The 21,809-nt window shown below is 39.7% G+C and overlaps 1 protein-coding gene across 2 annotated transcripts in view; it reads right to left on the reverse strand.

Moving 5' to 3' along the window:
• The window catches only part of LOC126475114 (cytochrome P450 4g15-like), a 145,376-nt gene that overhangs the window by 84,629 nt on the left and 38,938 nt on the right, over positions 1 to 21,809 (reverse strand). For both annotated transcript variants that reach the window (XM_050102701.1, XM_050102699.1), the window contains exon 5: positions 18,721 to 18,906. In XM_050102701.1, coding sequence (XP_049958658.1) covers positions 18,721 to 18,906 — 186 coding nt within the window. The remainder of the gene's footprint in view (positions 1 to 18,720; positions 18,907 to 21,809) is intronic.

Consider the following 21,809-nt stretch of genomic DNA (forward strand, 5'->3'; position numbering starts at 1 on the left):
CATTATCTGTATGATCGTTCCAATTTAAGTTATATGTAATTGTAATCCCTAAGTATTTCGTTGAATTCATAAACTTTAGATTTATGATTTGAGACAGTTGCCTGCTGGCCCTCTGATGTCATAATGGCAATCTTTCTTGAGAAACATTTTGTAATCCACATAGTCAAAAGCCTTAGAAAGATCACAAAATATACCAATTGGCTTAATTTTTTTGTCTAAGTATTCCATTACATTGCTTGTGAAAGAAAATAGCTTCAGTTATAGACATTGAAATGCAAACTGTCTTTCACTAATGATGTCAAAGCTTTCAAGCTGCCTCACAATTCTGGAATAAGCACATTCTTGAGGACGTTTGTGAATGTGCTCAGCAGAGAGATGTGGCAATATTTTGTCATTTTTGTTGAGTCTCCCATTTCACAGAGGGACTTCACTATGGCAAACTTCACTCTATCCAGAAAAACACCCTGAATCATAGAAGCATTACATATGTTGGCCAATACTTTGCGTTTCTGATCTGAGTTGGCATTTAGAAGTTTACTGAAAATACTATGTACTCAGATAAACCTTAGCTTTTTAAAGAACCCTTTCTTTATACTTCATTTCTAGTTATGATGTGTACACAGGTTTAAGAAAACAGTGTTTCAGTATTTTCGTGCCACTTTATTTGGAGACTTTGCAGGCTACATTCCCAGCTGCTCTTAAAAAATTATCACTGAAGACTTTTTAAATTTAAAATTTTGTAACTGATAATTGGATAATCCAGTCTTTATTGAATGTAAAATATGAATTAATTAATGCTGCCGTTACATTTTTAAAACATAATATACAAAAATTAATATTTGTCTGTTGCTTTATCTTGTGTCCATTTCTATACCATTCACTTGATTATGATGGAACTATGATCTGTCACTGTGTGCATACCTGTGAAAGTCTCTACAGCTGATGTGGAACCATAATTGTAGTTTGCAAATTCATTCTTAATTGAATACAGCTGTTGATCATCAACACAGTGTCTCATACACAGCACTGCACTATTTCATGCCACAGCAAGTCAATGATGAGAGAAAACAGTATCTCACCCTGGGAATCATGGCAATATAGTGCGAGCACAAGGGAGAGAAGACACCTCAGGACAAATGGAGATAAGGGCCACTCCTGGAAGCATGCTTTGATAGCCAAAGTGGTTACAGCAACCACTTGCAGCAATAGGGAAATCTAGATTTGAGTCCTGGTCTGGGACAAATTTTCATTTGCTCTAAAATGTTCTACAGCTGATGCAGAACCTTAAACACAATCAGTGAGTTCATTCTGATATGATTATGGTGTCCAATGCATTTCCTGTGAGTGGTTCAAGTCCTACTGATCTGGTAGGAAACAAAGTGGAAATTTGTCAGGCAGTAAAGAGTGCAATTCTGATCATAAAAAAGTTAGTTATGGGATTCTTGAGGCTTCAGTACTGTGTCCATTCTTTTTCTTTATTTTTATTAATGATGTACCACACCCAGGGCTTAATTTTGGCCAGAACAGGATTTTGGCACCTCCAATGGATTGTTTTTTAACTCACTGGAACATGTCAGCACCAGAGATGTGTGTGTGTCTAGTGTACCCAAGACAAGTTCAACTTTGTTCCGAAGTTGTGATCAGTACATACTGGTAATTCTTCAGGAAGTTACAATTGTACATGAGCTCAAAGGGCCAGGAATATCTTCATCACCTTTCATCACTGACTGCTTTACTGACTGATAAAGGACACAGTTTCACTGAGCAACTACAATCCAACTGTATGAATGTTGTGGTTGGCAGCATCTGAAAACATGACTTCATAGTCACGGAGACTACTGACTTTTGCTGATATGTATCAGGCAGAACTGGGGAGCAAACTGACACTGATATGGGGACAGACAGTAGTACTTGTTATTTATATTAAATCTTGTGGTTTTTATTGTTTTCATTATAATAATGTATGTTTTAAATATCTGAATTTCAGAACAGTACTGCATAAAAGATGATTTATCATTATGAGTTTTATAACAAGTTTTCAAAAATCAAAACTTGTGGTTTTTATGGCTGTGGGAGATACTGACCACAGCAGTTTTCAACAGCAGATAATTTATTATTTGCTGATGATACCAACTTCTCTATGAAAGGAAAGAATGTTTATGAGTTACATCAAAAATTGACAAAACAGTAGAAGTAGCAGAAAAATGGTTTAAAGGTAATTGTCTAATCATTAATGATAAACTATATGGATGAACTTCAACTGTATAAGAAACAAAACTATAAAAAAATGTAAAGGTTAAATTAGAGAATAGCCAAATTCAGCAAAAGAATCATATAACAATTTTACAATTATGAGTGAATGAACATCTAAAATGGGGGGGGGGGGGGGGGGGGGAGGGGGGGGGGACATGTAGGAATGCGTACCACAAAATTAAGCAAGTGTTATTACATATTAAGAAAACTGAAAGATTGCTGCAATACTGAAACAGTGCTAAGTGCTTATTACACAAACTTTGGAAGAAAGCTGTAAGATTAATAAAACATGTTGCTTACAGAGAATCATGTAGAGATATTTCTAAACAATTAAAAATTGTGACCCTGCCGAAGACTCATCGAGAATTTTCAACTCCGAACAGTGAGACCCACAATTATCAAACAAGGAATATGATGTACACAAAATCACTTTATCAGCACAGTGTATTATGTTAACCAAAAGTTCTCTGATGCATTGACAGAGAAGATCAAAAGACTACCATACACTAAAATATTTAAAAGAGAGCTAAAAGATAAACTGACAATCAACAGCCTTTACAGTGTTAATGAATATTTTGAATATTGCTGTAGGTTCTGCCTTGTAATCTCTCCACATGGAAATTTATTATTATCAGAGTGTTTCTAGATATAACTGAACTCTTTTTACTAATATATTCATGTCAATTAATATGTGTAATCATACATATTTTGTGCCATATATGTGAATATGAAGTTGTATGCTATTATACCTATTTAACCACAGTATTTAACACTTACTAAAATTGAGCAAGATTTTTCAATAAATTTTCAGGTGTATGTCTATTTTTCTATATGTGCATACACAAAATTTTATTTTATTATACCTGATTAAGTAGAATGTTGTTTATTTTACTACAGTCATTAAGATGTGTTGTTAAGAAAGCTGCCATCCTACATGTAATATTACAACTCATATGTATGTATTTTTGTATGTCAATATAAATATGTGAAATCTGATACTTTCTTGTATTTTGACAAGTCCTATTTATGAATGTGATAAAATGAGCACTAAATAAATGAATAAAATCAATAAATGGTAGACATGTACATGAAAACTGAATCAGACTGTCTCCTCTTTATTTGATCAAATAAAAAAAAATCATTGCACTCAGATGAGTACATTCATTTACTAACAGTGACTGCGAATGATGGAAACATCAGCAGCGTTGGCAAAATGGTCATACTTCCAGAAAGAGTTACTGGTAGTTTGTGACACATGAATGAATTCAAAGACACCATGACATATGTGTGTTCATATGGATGTCTCAACTTTTTCATCACACTCACATACAGTTGAGCATGGGATGAGATAATAGAGCTTAATTTGCTTGGTCAAACTTTATTTGATCAACACAATTTGACTGCAAGAATTTTCAAGCAAAAACACACAGAGCTGATGGATTCAATTGTAAATCATCACATTTATGGTGAAACCCAAAGCTGGATGTGTTTCACTGAATGGCAAAAAAAAGAGATCATATTCATGCACACTTTCTCATATTGCTCAAAACGAAAATACACTCAGCTCAAGTTGATAATTCCACTGATGCAGAAATACCATATTGTGAAGAAGATTGATTGCTCTCTGATACTGTCATCAAAAATATGATGCATGGACCATACAATGCTATGAACTGATAATCACCATGCACAGCACATAACAAATTTGCAAAAAGGTATCACAAAGAATTCATTACTAAAACTCCCCTGGTGATAATGGCAATCCTTAGTGCCTTAAAGCAGATAATGGTGATTGCATAGCCACAATGAGAATGAAAATTGCTGATACTGAAATCAGCAACAAATGGATTGTGCCACATTTGCCTTTTTTTATATGAAAAATAAAGTAGAGGTCAAAATGAAATACTGCAGTTCCATTACACCGATAAAGTACATATGGAAATGCATCAACTAGGGTAACAATATGGCAGTATTAAATGTTGAGAATATGTGTATGAATAAAGTTATTCTGTTTCAGACAGGTGAATATATCCACAGCAGTGAAGCTGTGTGGCACATTTTGAGTTTCCCAATTTATAGTCAGCATCTCAATGTTGTTGATCTTAGTGTTTGTTGTGACTCGCCGATCTTTCAAAGTGCCGCCACACAGTTATGCGTGTCCTCTACATGCGGGGCTGTCTGCCAGCCATGCAGCAGCAGTGGCACCTAAGCGGCCAGCCAGCCAGTGGCCGCTAGACTTGGACTCAGTTATGATTTGACTGTTAAAGTGTACACACGTCTTACTCTGTTTACTTGATCTGTGACTTTCATGTATTGCGTCTTCCTTGAAATATATTTGTTCAACTTGAAGTTATTACAATTGGCGACGAGGATGGGATTTTTCTTTTCCATCGTTGACCTACGTGTTTCCATGGCTACTTTAGAGCAACTACTGCAAGGTCTCATAGAACAGCAAATGCTTCTCACAAATGTGACTTGTGATTTCATTGTGGCATCAAATGTGGGGCGTCTCTCGTCGTTGTCTCTACCTACTTTTCCTCCTTACGATGAGACGGCGGAAGACTGGTCTGATTACAAAAAATGTCTTCGACAGCACTTCTTGGCATTTCATGTCACGGATGAACAAACATGTAAGTCTCTGTTCCTTTCATGGATTTCACCTCAAATGTATTGGCTGTTGTCGCAATTGGCTCCTTTGAAAGAGCCTACGTCTTTGTCCTTTGCTGAAATGTGCTCACTTCTGTCCGTCTATTTTCAAAAGCATATGTATGTGGTAGCCTCTCATGCTGCCTTTTATCATTGTCAAAAACAACCAAATCAATCCTATCGCGATTGCACTGCTGAACTTCACAGCCTCAGTAGAAAGTGTCAATTTGTTATTGAAGTTCACAAAGATCCTATGCCGATTCCATGATACGGGATGCTATTATCTGATCGGCACCCGACAAAGAAGTTCGGCAATGTGCCCTTCAGTTGGTAAATCCGACTCTAGATGAAGTCCTATCCATTGCTCAGTCTTTTGAAATTTCTCACACTGCTGGAGCGCAAATAGAGGCATGGGGCGATGTCAGGGAAATACAACCTCTGTGCGATGTTGATGAAGCATGTGGTGTGTCCCCACCGGCCGACGTGGCCGCAGTACGCTCCCAAGTGCAGCCTCGGCCTAACTGTAAACAAACCTCTAAGAAACTGCAGCAAAACCCACGGCAACTTCCTTCATGGCAATGGTGTTTTACGAAACATTCATGAGAAGATTGTCCACAACATTGAGCCGTGTGTCACAAATGCAAAAAAAAGGGGTCATGTGTAATCTGTTTGCAAATCCGACTGCATTCATTATGTTCATGAACATGACGCTGATTCTGATTCTGTGTTGTCTGTCAATTGTACTTCTTCCCTTTCAGGGAAGTTATTCCTCACTGTCCAAATACTTGGTCGAGATGTTCACATGCAGGTGGATACTGGTTCTGCTGCCACTATCATCAATCTTCAGACGTATCTTCAGTTGGGTTCTCCAATCCTGTCACCAGACAATTACGAACTTACAATAAACAGAAGATTTCTCTCTTGGGACAATTTGCTGAGGTATCTTACAAATCTGTCGTTTGCATTGTTCCCATATTTGTGATTGGCCATAGTAATGAGGAGAATCTTTTTGGTTTCGATGCCTTTTGCATTTTTGGGTTCTCCATAGATGAATCTGTCAATATCGTCTCTGATGCTATTCCTTATGCTCAATTGGATTCGTTGCTGATGTCATTTTTGTCCCTTTTTTCTCCCGGGTTGGGCCATGCAAATGACTTTGAAGCTCATATCACACTCAAACCCACTGCTCAGCCTAAGTTCTTTTGGGCTCGGCCCATTCCTGTGGCCCTTCGTGATCAGGTCAAACGGGAGCTGGATCATCTCACTGCTTCAGGGGTCTTGCTTCCTGTCACTTCCAGTGAGAGGTCCTCTCCTGTCATTGGCATTGCTAAGCCAAATGGTGATATTCGTCTCTGTGGCGATTTCAAAGCCACTGTAAATGCTCAATGCCTTATCGACACTCACCCTATGCCTCGACCTGAAGAATTGTTCACTAAACTTGCTGGAGGCCAGTATTTTTCTAAACTTGATCTGTCAGAAGCTTATCATCAACTTCCTCTCAATGCTGCTTCCCGGCAGTTTCTGGTCCTTAACACGCCTTTTGGCTTCTATCAATACCATCAATTGCCATTCAGGGTTGCCAGCACCCCTGCTCTCTTTCAGTGATTCCTGCAACAATTATTGCTCACTGTCCCTGGGTGTATGAATCACCAGGACGACATTGTTGTCACTGGCTCCACCACTGATGAACATCTTCAAAATCTCCGCACACTTTTTCATGTCTTACAGACTGCCGGTCTTAAGTGTAATCTTCAGAAATCAAAATTTTTTCAGGCATCTATCACATAATTGGGGTTTCAACTCTCTTGGGATGGTATTCGTTTACTTCAGCAAACTGTCACTGCGATCCATGCCCTTCCTTGCCCTACATCTGTTAAGTAACTGCAGACCTTCTTGGGGAAAATAGCATACTATCACAAGTTTTTACCGTCTGCTGTTTCGGTAGCTCAGCTGTTGCATTGCCTGTTGCATAAAAACGTGCTTTTTCACTGGTCCGCGTCATGCAATGCCACTTTCCAGAAATTGAAGACTATGCTGAAACAGGCCCCGTGCCTGGCTACTTATCGACCTGGCTAACATCTTGTTCTTGCCATGGATGCCTCTCAATACAGGGTTGGTGCAGTCCATGCACACCGTTTTTCTGATGGTTCTGAACAACCCATTGCTTATGCCTCCAAAATGCTCACGGATGCCCAACAAAAGTATTCTCAAATTGAAAAAGAAGCTTTGGCCATTATTTATGCTTTTCAAAAGTTTAGTGTTTTTCTCTATGGATCCAAATTTCATATTGTTATTGATCACAAACCACTTGTTTCCTTGTGTCATCCATCAACGTCACTTGCTGACAAGGCTGCACACTGCCTCCAGCATTGGGCTCTGTACTTGTCTCGTTTCAATTATGAGATTCATTTCTGGCCGACAGCTCAACATGCGAGTGCTGATGCACTGTCTCGCCTTCCTATGGGTCCTGATCTGGCATTCGATAGGGACAAACTTTTGTGTTTCCACCTGGATGTTGCTGAGCAGCAGGTTGTGGACGGGTTCCCCATCAGCGGGGACCATCTGGTGGCTACTACGGGTTCTGACCCTACCCTCTCCCAGGTTTTACGCTGTATTCAGAAGGGTTGGCCAGATCGTCCGTCCGCTAAGACTTCTGATCCTTTGTGGAACTACTATGCTTTGCATTACCGCCTCACGGCTAGGGATGGTTTTATCCTCCTTTCCACTGAAAATGCTTCGCCCCGTGTTGTGGTACCTGTGTCTTTGCGTGCTTCGGTCTTGCGCCTCCTTCACCAAGGGCACTGGGGTGTCTCTCACACAAAATCTCTGGCGTGCTGTCATGTGTACTGGCTCAGCATCGACTCTGAAATTGCACACATGGTCACTGCCTGCGGCCCTTGTGCATCACAGGCCGCCACCCCAAAGTCATCTTTGTCACCGTGACCTTCACCTGAGAAGCCCTGGGAGCATATTCATGCTGACTTCGCGGGACCTTCTTCAGGTACTTATTGGCTTCTCGTTATTGACGCCTACTCTAACTTTCCTTTCATTGTCCGTTGCACATCGCCTACCACTGTGGCAACCACCAATGCTCTAGCTCACATTTTCTCTTTGGTAGGCCTTCCCTCTACCCTTGTTACTGATAATGGTCCCAATTTCCCTCTTCCAATTTTGTGGATTTTTGTGCCCGTCATGGCGTCATGCATGACACGGCCCCTCCGTTCCATCCACAGTCAAACAGTGAGGCTGAATGACTGGTCCGCACATTTAAGGCTCAGATGAGGAAACTCCTGACTTCTTCTGCTGATGATGCGCTTCTCCAATTTCTGGCTTCTTACTGTTTCACCCCCAAGGGCGACCACAGCCCGGCTGAGCTCTTACATAGCTGACGGCACCGCACGCTGCTTCATCTTCTGCGGCCTTCCACCTCACGGCTGCGGGTGCCTTTGCTTGGGCGGTTCAACCTTGTATGGGTACGGGGATATGGCAGGCGGCCAAAGTGGAGTCCTGGCCGCATCTTACGACACCGTGGCCAACGTCTGTATGAAATCCAGACGGACACGGGTGTTGCAGTGCATCATTCGGACCAGCTTCGGCCTCATGGCAATGCCTGTTCCGGATGCCGCTGCACCACCTTCGGCTCTACCTGATGCTCAGGATACAGGAATCTCTCATTACCCACAATGCAGTCCTCTCACCATCACATTGGTGCTAGCACAAGAACTAATGCCACCAGGAGATGTGCCCATGCAGGAACCAGATGACCATCATCTGTCGGAGCAACTCTACTCGCCTCCTTCTCCTACAGATGCAGAAACATCACCCATGTCTCCTGTTATAACAACCGGACTTGCCACAACGGGCAGATTGGTGCACGGGGCCCCAGCAGATTCGACCCTCACGTCTCCTGTCACCTCGACCCGTTATCATTGGGGTCACTTCCGTCCGTACAGGAAGCCTCCTCCTCGAGACTTTACAGTGAGTCAAACAACACCTATGGACATGAGCAATCTACAGGCCACCTCCACCAAGACCTGTGCAAAAAATTCAAAGGGGGGAAAAGTGTTGTGATTCACTAATCTTTCAAAGTGCCGCCGTGCAGTTACACGCATCCTCTACATGCGGCGCTGTCTGCCAGCCATGCAGCAGCAGCGCCACCTAAGCGGCCAGCAAGCCAGCGGTCGCTAGACTTGGACTCAGTTGTGATTTGACTGTTAAAGTGTGCACACGTCTTACTCTGTTTACTTGATCTGTGACTTTTATGTACTGCATCTTCCTTGAAATATATTTGTTCAGCTTGAAGTTATTACAGTGTTCACCTTGAAAATTGACAAACAGTGTGTTTTATGCAAGATAATGAACGAAATGTTGCTGTTGCAACAACGTACACAACACTGACAGCACTTTTTGCACTGTGCATAGAAGATGCACTTGCCAAAAGAAGTATCAGATGGAAGTACACGGAATATCACATCACAAAAATTTCAGCAATGTAGACAAATCATGCAAGTTAAAGGCTAGCAAAGCCTGTATTCATCTGATACATTGGGTCATATTTACACATTACATCAAAGAATGCCATATGCTATTACCAGAGAATTCTGCTGATTAATGTCAAACATCCAACTTCATTTGAAAATTTGAGAAAAGTCAATGGTGTAGAGTGCCAGACATACAGATAATCTGCCCAAAAACTTCATTTACTCAGTAAATTACACTGAAGGACACCTCTATCAGCAGTCACTCACAACAGATATGAGTATTATTTGTTATAATTTGGTCACATATTCACCATCCAATCCCAGTGCTCAGAGGGAAATGTTCAGAGAGGACTTGCATGAAGACATTTTGAGCCACATTCATACTATTAGCAATGATAACACCATTCCACTTATGGACAACATTTTCAATGAAGTTGTGATAGAAATAGAAGAGATATGCTTAAGCATCAACAACAAAATACTCATTCAGCTTGACAAGGTTGTACCACTACACTCTGGGTATAACTTTTATAACTGATATTTACTGAGAGAAGAGCGGTTCAGTCCTTATGACTTGCATGTATTTGTTGAAGCAAATAAACAACTCTTAGTTGTAGATCAAAAGTTGGCCTAAAACACAATTACAAATGAGGTGGCCAATGGCAGTTGCTGTTTGTTTTTCCCTGATGTGCCCAGTGGCATAGGATGACATTCAGCATCAATTTGCAATTAGCTCAAAATGGAACTGTTTTTACCCTTGTGCCATTAGGTACTGTGACTAATTATTGGATGATGGACAAACAGTGCTTTGGCATTCAAATGGCAGTCAAATATACAGTTTGCTGAAGGTCACACATGTAACATTTCCAAATCTTCTGACATGGCAAAAGTGTTGAAAACTTGCAAACTGATAGTCTGCAATGAATGAACAATGGCACATAAGAAATCACTTGGAGCACTTGGTCAAACTTCAAGATTTATGAACAAATTCAAATCGTTCAGTGGAGCTCTCATTTTGCTAGCAGATGATTTCTGACAGACTGACCAACATCAATGCCAACTACCAAAATCAACACCAGCTGATGAACTAAGTGCTTGGCTCAAACCATCACATCTTTGGAAAGAAGTGCAGAAACTTACGTGAAAGACCAAATGCACGTGTGTCTGCAGCACATTGTGTCAACAATTTTTTGAAACAGCCATGGAGCATTGGTAATGGAAAAGTACTGGTTGTACTGCATATTAATGCAAAATATATTTCATTTCTATTGAACTTTTGTGTCATTGTTCCATTGATTGAATATTCAATTTGGAAAGTTTCTCCAAAATTGCCAACAACTACAAAAATCACTCATGGCTTTGTGAACATGCTATTTTGGCAACAAAACCATCAACATCAATGTAACCAACTACTCAATTCATGAACGAGATTTTAAATTATCCAAATGAGTTTTTAAATTCATTGAATATTTTTGACTTGTCACCACAAAGACTGTCACTCAGTATTGATGCACCAATAATTCATGCAACATTAATCCCCCACAACTGTGCAATGGAACCAGAAACCTGTCAAAAACTGATGCCAAACATAGTCAAAGCGCCAACTGTGAATGGCAAGTCAAAAGGAAAGGTGTTGATTCTGTAGATTCCCATCATTCCCCTCCCCCTCCCCTTCCCCCATAATCACGCTATTTAATTTCAAATAACTCCAGTTTCCCATCTGCCTTACATTCTTAGTGACTATCAATAAGGTACAAGATTAGTAACTTCATGTGTGTGGATTAAATCTGGAAAATCCATGCTCTTCACATTATATGCTGCATGCTCACGAGTGGGACAGCTGAAAATTTATTTGTTTTTGCAGAAGACAGAAGGATAAAAAATACTGTATATCACAAACTTTTCAAATTTAATGTAATGTACAAAAATCATTATCTGTAATGTATTTTGTACATGTAAATATGTCTACTCTGGATATGTGTACCTACTTAGAACATGTGCTGGACCAACTAATACTAATATGAAAGTTTCTGCACCTTTCAAGAAATTTGCTTTAATGTGTACTTGGAATCTATATCTCATATTATTGGAGAATAACCTTGAATCTTGAATTTTACAGTAAAGTGACAGTTCATCAGTGTAAGTTCATCTGTGTTTATATTGGCTTTAACTGATGTTGTTTGTTGTGGTCTTCAGTCCTGAGACTGGTTTGATGCAGCTTTCCATGCTACTCTATCCTGTGCAAGCTTCTTCGTCTCCCAGTACCTAATGCAACCTGCATCCTTCTGAATCTGCTTGGTGTATTCATCTCTTGGTTGCCCTCTATGATTTTTACCCTCCATGCTGCCCTCCAATACTAAATTGGTGATCCCTTGATGACTCAGAACATGTCCTACCGACCGATCCCTTCTTCTAGTCAAGCTGTACCACAAACTTCTCTTCTCCCCAATTCTATTCAACACCTCCTCATTAGTTATGTGATCTACCCATCTAATCTTCAGCATTCTTCTGTGGCACCACATTTCAAAAGCTTCTATTCTCTTCTTGTCTAAACTATTTATCGTCCATGTTTCACTTCCATACATGGCTACACTCCACACAAATACTTTCAGAAACGACTTCCTGACACTAAAATCTATACTCGATATTAACAAATTTCTCTTCTTCAGAAACGCTTTCCTTGCCATTGCCAGTCTACATTTTATATCCTCTCTACTTCGACCATCATCAGTTATTCTACTCCCCAAATAGCAAAACTCCTTTACTACTTTAAGTCTCTCATTTCCTAATCTAATATCCTCAGCATCACCCGACTTAATTCGACTACATTCCATTTTCTTCATTTTGCTTTTGTTGATGTTCATTCTATATCCTCCCTTCAAGACACCACCCATTCCATTCAACTGCTCTTCCAAGTCCTTTGCTGTCTCTGACAGAATTACAAAGTCATCGGCGAACCTCAAAGTTTTTATTTCTTCTCCATGGATTTTAATATCTACTCTGAATTTTTCTTTTGTTTCCTTCACTGCTTGCTCAATATACAGATTGAATAACATCGGGGAGAGGCTACAACCCTGTCTCACTCCCTTCCCAACCACTGCTTCCCTTTCATGCCCCTGAACTCTTATAACTGCCATTTGGTTTCTATAAAAATTGTAAATAGCCTTTCGCTCCCTATATTTTACCCCTGCCAACTTCAGAATTTGAAAGAGAGTATTTCAGTCAACATTGTCAAAAGCTTTGTCTAAGTCTACAAATGCTAGAAACATAGGTTTGGCTTTCCTTAATCTAGCTTTTAAGATAAGTCGTAAGGTCAGTATTGCCTCACATATTCCAGTATTTCTACGGAATCCAAACTGATACTCCCCTAGGTCAGCTTCTACTAGTTTTTCCATTCGTCTGTAAAGAATTCGTGTTAGTATTTTGCAGCCGTGACTTATTAAACTGATAGTTTGGTAATTTTCATATCTGTCAACGCCTTCTTTCTTTGGGATTGGAAATATTATATTCTTCTTGAAGTCTGAAGGTATTTCGCCTGTCTCATGCATCTTGCTCACCAGATGGTAGAGTTTTGTCAGGACTGGCTCTCCCAAGGCCGTCAGTAGTTCTAATGGAATGTTGTCTACTCCCGGGGCCTTGTTTCGACTCAGGTCTTTCAGTGCTCTGTCAAACTTTTCACACAGTGTCATATCTCCCATTTCATCTTCATCTACATCCTCTTCCATTTCCATAATATTGTCCTCAAGTACATCACCCTTGTATAGACCCTCTATATACTCTTTCCACCTTTCTGATTTCCCTTCTTTGCTTAGAACTGGGTTTCCATCTGAGCCCTTGATATTCATACAAGTGGTTCTCTTTTCTCCAAAGGTCTCTTTAATTTTCCTGTAGGCAGTATCTATCTTACCCCTAGTGAGGTAAGCCTCTGCATCCTTACATTTGTCCTCTAGCCATCCCTGTTTAGCCATTTTGCACTTCCTGTCGATCTCATTTTTGAGACGTTTGTATTCCTTTTCGCCTGCTTCATTTACTGCATTTTTATATTTTCTCCTTTCATCAATTAAATTCAGTATTTCTTGTGTCACCCAAGGATTTCTACTAGCCCTCGTCTTTTTACCTACTTGATCCTCTGCTGCCTTCACTACTTCATCCCTCAAAGCTACCCATTCTTCTTCTACTTTCCCCCATTCCTGTCAATTGTTCCCTTATGCTCTCCCTGAAACTCTGTACAACCTCTGGTTTAGTCAGTTTATCCAGGTCCCATCTCCTTCAATTCCCACCTTTTTGCAGTTTCTTCAGTTTTAATCTACAGGTCATAACCAATAGATTGTGGTCAGAGTCCACATCTGCCCCTGGAAATGTCGTACAATTTAAAACCTGGTTCCTAAATCTCTGTCGTACCATTATATAATCTATCTGAAATCTGTCAGTATCTCCAGGCTTCTTCCATGTATACAACCTTCTTTTATGATTCTTGAACCAAGTGTCAGCTGTGATTAAGTTGTGCTCAGTGCAAAATTCTACCAGGCGGCTTCCTCTTTCATTTCTTACCCCCAATCCATATTCACCTACTACGTTTCCTTCTCTCCCTTTTCCTACTATCTAATTCCAGTCACCCATGACTATTAAATTTTCGTCTCCCTTCACTATCTGAATAATTTCATTTATTTTGTCATACATTTCTTCAATTTCTTCATCATCTGCAGAGCTAGTTGGCATATAAACTTGTACTACTGTAGTAGTAGTGGGCTTCATGTCTATTTTGGCCACAATAATGCGTTCACTATGCTGTTTGTAGTAGCTTACCCGCATTCCTATTTTTTTTATTCATTATTAAACCTACTCCTGCATTACCCCTATTTGACTTTGTATTTATAACCCTGTATTCGCCTGACCAAAAGTCTTGTTCCTCTTGCCACTGAACTTCACTAATTCCCAATATATCTAACTTTAACCTATCCATTTCCCTTTTTAAATTTTCTAACCTACCTGCCCAATTAAGGGATCTGACATTCCACGCTCCGATCTGTAGAACGCCAGTTTTCTTTCTCCTGATAACGACGTCCTCTTGAGTAGTCCCCGCCCGGAGATCCGAATGGTGGACTATTTTACCTCTGGAATATTTTACCCAAGAGGACGCCATCATCATTAACCATACAGTAAAGCTGCATGCCCTCAGGAGAAATTACGGTTGTAGTTTCCCCTTGCTTTCAACCGTTCGCAGTACCAGCACAGTAAGGCTGTTTTGGTTAGTGTTACAAGGCCAGATCCATCAATCATCCAGACTGTTGCCCCTGCAACTACTGAAAAGGCTGCTGCCCATCTTCAGGAACCACGCTTTGGTCTGGCCTCTCAACAGATACCCCTCCGTTGTGGTTGCACCTACGGTACGGCTATTTGTATCGCTGAGGCAAGCAAGCCTCCCCACCAACGGCAAGGTCCATGGTTCATGGGGGCCTTTAACTGATATTATGTTTAAATTTTTCCAGTACTGCTCATCTTACTGTGTTCTCTATTAAAGTTTGGTAGTTATACACTGATACAGCAAAGCATTATGATGACTGTTCACTGTGAGCTTAAATGCCATCTGGTGGCATTGTGGGCATTTGATGTGGTATGGAAAATATATAAGTGGGGCAGAGACAATAGGAGAATCATTCTAGCAATGCTCCAGCTATAAATGGGAAATCCACTGATATAAATTATTTCAACAAAGGACAGTTTGTTATGGCCCACTGCCAAGGCATCAGCTCTCAGAAATGGTGGGGCCAGTTGGTTGTTCATGTGCCACTGTTTTGAGCATCTATGGAAAGTGGTTGAAGGGCAGTGAAATTAGGAGTAGGACTCATCACAGAACGTGGAGCTCAGATATTTGTCCAGTCTGTAAAGCAGAACACATGGCAGTCTGTGGGAGATGTGGCAACAGAATACACTTCTGGTGTGGACACAAGTGTTTCAGGGCACAGTGTCCAGTATATACTGTTTATCACAGAGCTCCACATTAGATGATCACTACATATTACTTTGTTGACCCAACAATCTCATAAGCTACAATTGCAGTGTGCATGAGATCATGGAGACTGGAGCATGAAACAATGGAAATGTATCACTTGATCAGATGAATTATGTTTCTATTTCCACCAGGATGATGGTCATGTTCACATAAGCTATAGCCCAGATGAACAACTGCTTGAAAAGTGCACTATACCATGAATGCAGGCCAGTGAATTGTGAATTGTGTTTTATTCATCTCATGACGTACATTTGCAATCCATTTGGTTTGTGTACAGGAGACATGTCAAAAATTTATAAAACAACTACAATGATTTTTACATTAATAAATAATAACACTATAATAAATAATGACACTATAAGGATAACACATTGTACCCAGCTCAAATTTCCAGTTCGTCCCACATGAATTCATCCGCTGAGTAATAACACTTCAGTGTCAGTACCACATATAGCTTTCTTTTAAGTGAACCTAAATTCACCTGCATCAACTTGTTCCCTTTTAATTGATTACAAATTTTCATTCCCATGTATTGAGGTCCGTGGGCATACAGTCTGAGGCGGTGGGTGGGGAGCATAAAATTTTCTTTGTTTCTGGTATCGTGTGAATGGACAAAATGGTTTCCCTCAAATAATTCATGTCTGGTGTACAAAAATATAATAATCTCATATATGTATAAGGATGGCAGAGTTAATATTTTAAGTTTTCTAAACAATGGTCTACATGGTTCTTTGTGATTTGCAGTGCACAAATTTTGTAAGATTTTTTTCTCTATTTTTAGTATCCGCACTATGTTTGTCAAGTTACCCCAAAAAACAATACCATACCTAATAATGGATACAAAGTAGCTTGTATATGCTACTTTTCATATGTACATGTCACTTGCAGTTGACAATATTTGCACTGCAAATGCAAAGCTGCTCAGTTTGATTGCCAGGTATTCAATGTGTGCCTGCCAGCTCAAATTTTTATCAACATTGAAACCTAAGAATTTGACTGAGTCAACTTCTTCTATACCTTGGGTGTTGTGTACAATCTTAATCTGCTCACATTTTGACTGTTTGCTTTCGAACTGCATCACATGAGTCTTAGATATGTTTAGATTCAACCCATTTAACTGAAACCAAGTTTCTAAGGTACTGATCACAGATTTGGGAATTTTTTCTGAGTCCTATCTTCAACTAAGACAGAAGTATCATCTGCAAACAGAACTGATGGGGGCTGATATTTAAAGGTAAGTCATTAACATAAAAGAGAAATAGGACTGGGCCTAATATGGAGCCTTGTGGAATATCCTGAGATATTTTTTTTTTTCAGTCAGAAAAATAATATGTGCCATTTGAAGAAATTCTAACTCTTTGCTTTCTGTTGGATAAGTAGGATTTAAGCCATTGTAGGGCACTGCCATACTTTTCAAGTTTGTAAACAACAATGCATGGTTTATGGAATCAAGCGCCTTTGTGAGGTCGCAGAAAATTCCTGCTACCTTACTTCTCTTGTCTAATGATATACTTATTTTCTCAATGAAACTGTTTACTGCATCAATGCTGTTTTTACCCTGCTGAAAACCAAATTGATTGTTTAGAATAACAGAATATTTTGCAATGAAGTTTTGGATTTGTGGAACAGCAAGTTTCTCAAATATTTTAGATAGGACTGGGAGAATTGAGATAGGATGATAATTTCCCATGATCTCTCTTGATCCATTCTTGAAGAGTGGTTTGAATTCAGCATATTTCAGTACCTCTGGGAAACAGTCCTCTTCAAAACATTGATTTATTATGTGAGCTAGTGGGTTTGCAATTCTATTGTGTACCACTTTAATAACTTTGGTGGGTATTCCATCCCAACCTGCAGATTTTTTGTTTCTTAATGTTAGAATAGCATTTTCTACATCCTCCACAGAAACTTTTGAGAATTTTGTAAAGTTTTCAGAGTTTTCGCCTAAGCCAAAGGGATTTACTTTGTTGTGATAATCTGTTACATCTACATCAGACTTTGCTACATTTATAAAGAATTCATTAAAGTACTCTGGTATTTGAGTTGGATTTACAATAGTATTTCTTTCAATGTCAACTTCTGGAATTTCTTGGCTACAGGCTTTAACACCTAACTCAGATTTAATGGCAGACCACGCAGCCTTTGTCTTATTTTTATGATGTAAAATTAGCCTGTTATTTGCCTGTTGTTTTGCTGCCTTGACAACTCTTTTAAATATGGTTTTATAGAGTCTAACATATTTAATGAAATCAATATCTTTATTATATTTTAGTTCTCTGTGCAGTTGCCTTTTCCTTACAATGGAAATTTTTATGCCCTGGGTAATTCACTTTTATGTATTTGTTATTTCACTACTGCAGAGTCTAGGTGGAAATCTTTCATTAAAGTCTCCAAGAAAACTATTTAGGAATTTCTCAAAGTTTTCGTCACTTGACTTACAATAATCAAAAGGCCATGTTTTATCTCTTAGCTTCTCATTAAATGTTAGCAAGTTTTCTTTGCTTAAGTTCCTGCTCATATGGGTTCTCATACATGAAATGTTCCTGTCTGTCTGTGGCAGCTCAATGAACAATGCACAATGATCTGAAATACCTAGATACAGACAAAATTTATACACATCTTCATATACATAATTAGTTAGAACATTGTCAATGCATGTTGATGATTGCCATTGTCTCTGATAGATTCAAAGAAATTCAATTGGGGCAGTATTATGCTACCGAGGATATTTTCCTGGACTTCCAAGGATTCTATGGTAGTAGTTGGAAGCATTACAGCAGATGTTGACTATGTGAGCATTATTGTGGACCATCTGCATCCCTTTATGCTTGATGTCTTCCTCAACAGCAGCATCATCTTTCAGCAGGAAAACTATGTCACAAGGCCATAATCATGCTACAGTGGTTTGGGGAGTTTGATAGTGAAATCACATTGATATCTTGCTCACCAGATTCTTCTCATTTGAATCTGATGGAACACAACTGAAATTTATCGGACACCGGCTCTGTATCTATCAAACCCAGCCCATTATTCACAGGAATTGTTTGACCTGTCTGTATACTTCTGCTGCCATGTACCTCCAGAAGCCCACAAATGCCTTGTTGAATCCATGACATGCAGGACTGCTGCTGGATTGTGTTCCCAAGGTGGGACAACATATTGTCAAGCAGTTGGTCATAATGTCTTTGCTCACTGGTGCAGATGTTACAGCTTTTGGTCACTCTGATAGGTTAGTAATTTAATTGGAGAAAGACAATCACTTACTATAAAGTACAGCAGATATCATACAAGTAAACCTCCTTGCTCACTGAGCAAAGTATCACTTACCAAGTAAAGTATCAACTGTTGTTTCACTTAGATAATCATGTGCATCAAAGCTTGGTTTTCCCACTTCCTTCTTAAGCCTTTGTACAAGAGTCTGCCCATTCTTATTAAAGAGGCCTACAAATGATTTTAGCACATTCAGGTGAAATGTTGGAGCTATGAGTTTCCTGTGTGCTCTCCATTTATCACCTGTAATTGTGAAACAGTGTTATTTGAATTTATCAAACATGAGTAATTTATTTTGTATATTTTCTAATATAAACTTTTGATTATCATGTAAACGCAGGCTGTACAGTAAAGACTACTTGAAAAGATAAAATTTATACTAGTATCAGCATTACAAATTACCCATGAGACTGGATGGTAAGAACTTAAAAAAATATTATTATTTTATGTTGATAATACTCTATGATATATTCACTTCTGTTGATAAGTTAATGACTTTTTTAAGAATAAAATCAGTATGAGACACTGTGATAGTGTGTGTACTAAAAGGTGCCCTGGCAACATACTGTGGGACACGTCACACCGTGACAAGGACAGAATGTGTACTGGAAAACTGGTTGTTCATTGTGTGTGGTGTGGTGTCCCTCTACTACCTACTAAAAGTATGCAGAATCTCAATACTATATTTGACTATACAGAGTGCACAGCTGTTCCCTTCCATTAATGTGGATTAGACTGTCCAGCAAGGCTTGTGTAGCACATCCTACAGTTGGACAAGTTCACTCTGTAGGGCATCAATGGTCAGCATTGATGATGTTATGGCTACAGTATTTTGAATCAAATCTCTATAGAATCCTTCATGATCAGCAAAACACTAGATTTACTTAGCCCTCACCTTTGTGTGAGGGAAGTGGATATGTTGTGTTGCCAAGCACACAGAAAACCTCACAAAGCTTACAATACATAAACTTATAGGAGATACGTGACTCAGATGTTGCTGTATGTCTCTAACCACGGAAGGCACTATGCCCATTTTTTGGACTCTTTAGACAAAGCTATGACATAGGTATTTGGCTGTAACATATGTCTGTTGGACTCTAGTCTGCCAAAGATCCACTGATGTGTAACGTCACCCAAAAGGTGTTTTCTGCATCATACAGCAGGGCAACATTCTATGAGTCAGCAAGTGTGAAATGCCACAGGTGTGAATGTGGTAGTGAGGCTACAAATCTTAATCTGAATGCTGTATGGATCAGTGGACTGGAACAAAAATAACATAAACATTTCCAGTCAAATGAATATAGTGTAATCTACAAGCAAAATGCAGTCAGTCTACAAAGGAAACTGCTTTCAAGACACCTGTGCCTTGAATCATCTCTGAATACCATTCAAGTGTAGAGGACACCAACCAAATACTGTTCTCAGGGGATACTGAACATATTCAAAGAAGGGGAGCAGAATGGTCAGAGTTTTTTTGATTCATAGGAGAGTGCCAGTAAAAATGTAAGTTGGCACATGACTGAAAATTACAGAAATTATCCTACAAAAACCTGCTTAGGCAAAGTTTAAGTTAAAAATGTAAAAATAGATAATATTCTTTTCGGGTGTGCAGCCAGATCATAACGTCATCTTGACACAATATTTCAGCGGTCCAACTGACCTCCATCTTGAGGTGAGAGTGCTGGTACACGATCTCGCCGGAACTGACTTCTCAGCACAAGCAGCGGCCCCTATATAAGCCGCAGAAGGCCTACAACGTGTGCACGAGAAGGTGCCATAACTGCCCTCTAGCACAAGTAAACATACCGCGCCACCAGTGGCGGAAACAGACGAAATAAAGATATCACTATCCAAAACTAAAAATTATTCTGAGGATCGAAACACAGACTGTTGTTTTTTAATGTCTGATAACACTGGGTTCCAAGTCTTACTTAAAAGATAACCCTTGTCTCTACTCATAAGATTATCAGATAAATGAATCTCTATGGATTCTTTTAAAACACAATCCCAATAGCGAGATGCAGGGGCAACCATTTGTGTCTCGTCATACTGCATTCTGTGTTCCTCGGTGGGACAGTGCTCTGCCACTGCAGATTTCTCAGGCTGAAGCAACCGTGTGTGCTGCTGGTGCTCAACACATTGGTCCTGAATGGTCCGGATTGTCTGACCAATATAAACCTTCCCACAGTGGCAAGGGATCTCGTACACACCGGGCTTCCTCAAACCAAAGTCATCCTTAACAGAGCCAAGATGCGCTCTAGTCTTGGCTGGCAGATGAAAAATACTTTTGATATGATATCTTTTTAGAATTCTTCCTATTTTAGAGGAAATGCTCCCAGCAAAAGGTAGAAAAGCCACTGATTTGCAGGTATCTTCTGGTGGTTCCGGCGAAGGTCCAAACTGGAAAGCACGATGGATCTGTTTATCTGTATAGTCATTCTGTTTGAAAACAACCTTGAGATGGTCCTGTCGAGCTTTCTCTGTCTGAAATGGCATAAGCTCTTCTTGCCAATGTCCGCAGGACCCCCGTACGCTGGAATGATGGATGACAGCTAGAAGTATGCAGGTAACGGTCCGTGTGCATAGGCTTTCGATAAACACCGTGTCCCAGTGTCCCATCATCCTTTTTGTACACCAGAACATCCAGAAACAGAAGCTTTCCATCACTTTCCACCTCCACGGTAAACTTGATGCTAGGATGCAGGGAATTAAAATGATCTAGGAGATGGTCAAGAGCTTCTCTCCTGTGAGGCCACATCATAAACCTATCGTCGACATACCTCCAGAAACAGGTTGGTTTTAAAGACGCTGTCTTCAGCGCCATGTCCTCAAAATCCTCCATAAAAAGACTGGTGGCTATTGGGGACAATGGCCTCCCCATAGCCACTCCGTCAGTCTGTTCAAAATATTTGTCATTGAATAAAAAGTACATCGACATCACCACATGACAACAAAGCTTGGTTGTTTCCTCATCCAGTTTCTCACCAATTAATTGCAAGGATTCTTCCCCAGATAGTCATCCCGTGGCAGAAGGACCATGGCGTTGCCTTTGTCCGCTTTCACTTCTGAAGAAGTGTTCTTTACCTGACAATATTCTCAAAAATCTTCGTCCTGGTGCTGCCGTTCCACCAAGATTATACAGTCTA

This window comes from Schistocerca serialis, chromosome 4, assembly GCF_023864345.2.
Source record: "Schistocerca serialis cubense isolate TAMUIC-IGC-003099 chromosome 4, iqSchSeri2.2, whole genome shotgun sequence".
In the NCBI taxonomy this organism is placed as follows: Eukaryota; Metazoa; Arthropoda; class Insecta; order Orthoptera; family Acrididae; genus Schistocerca; species Schistocerca serialis.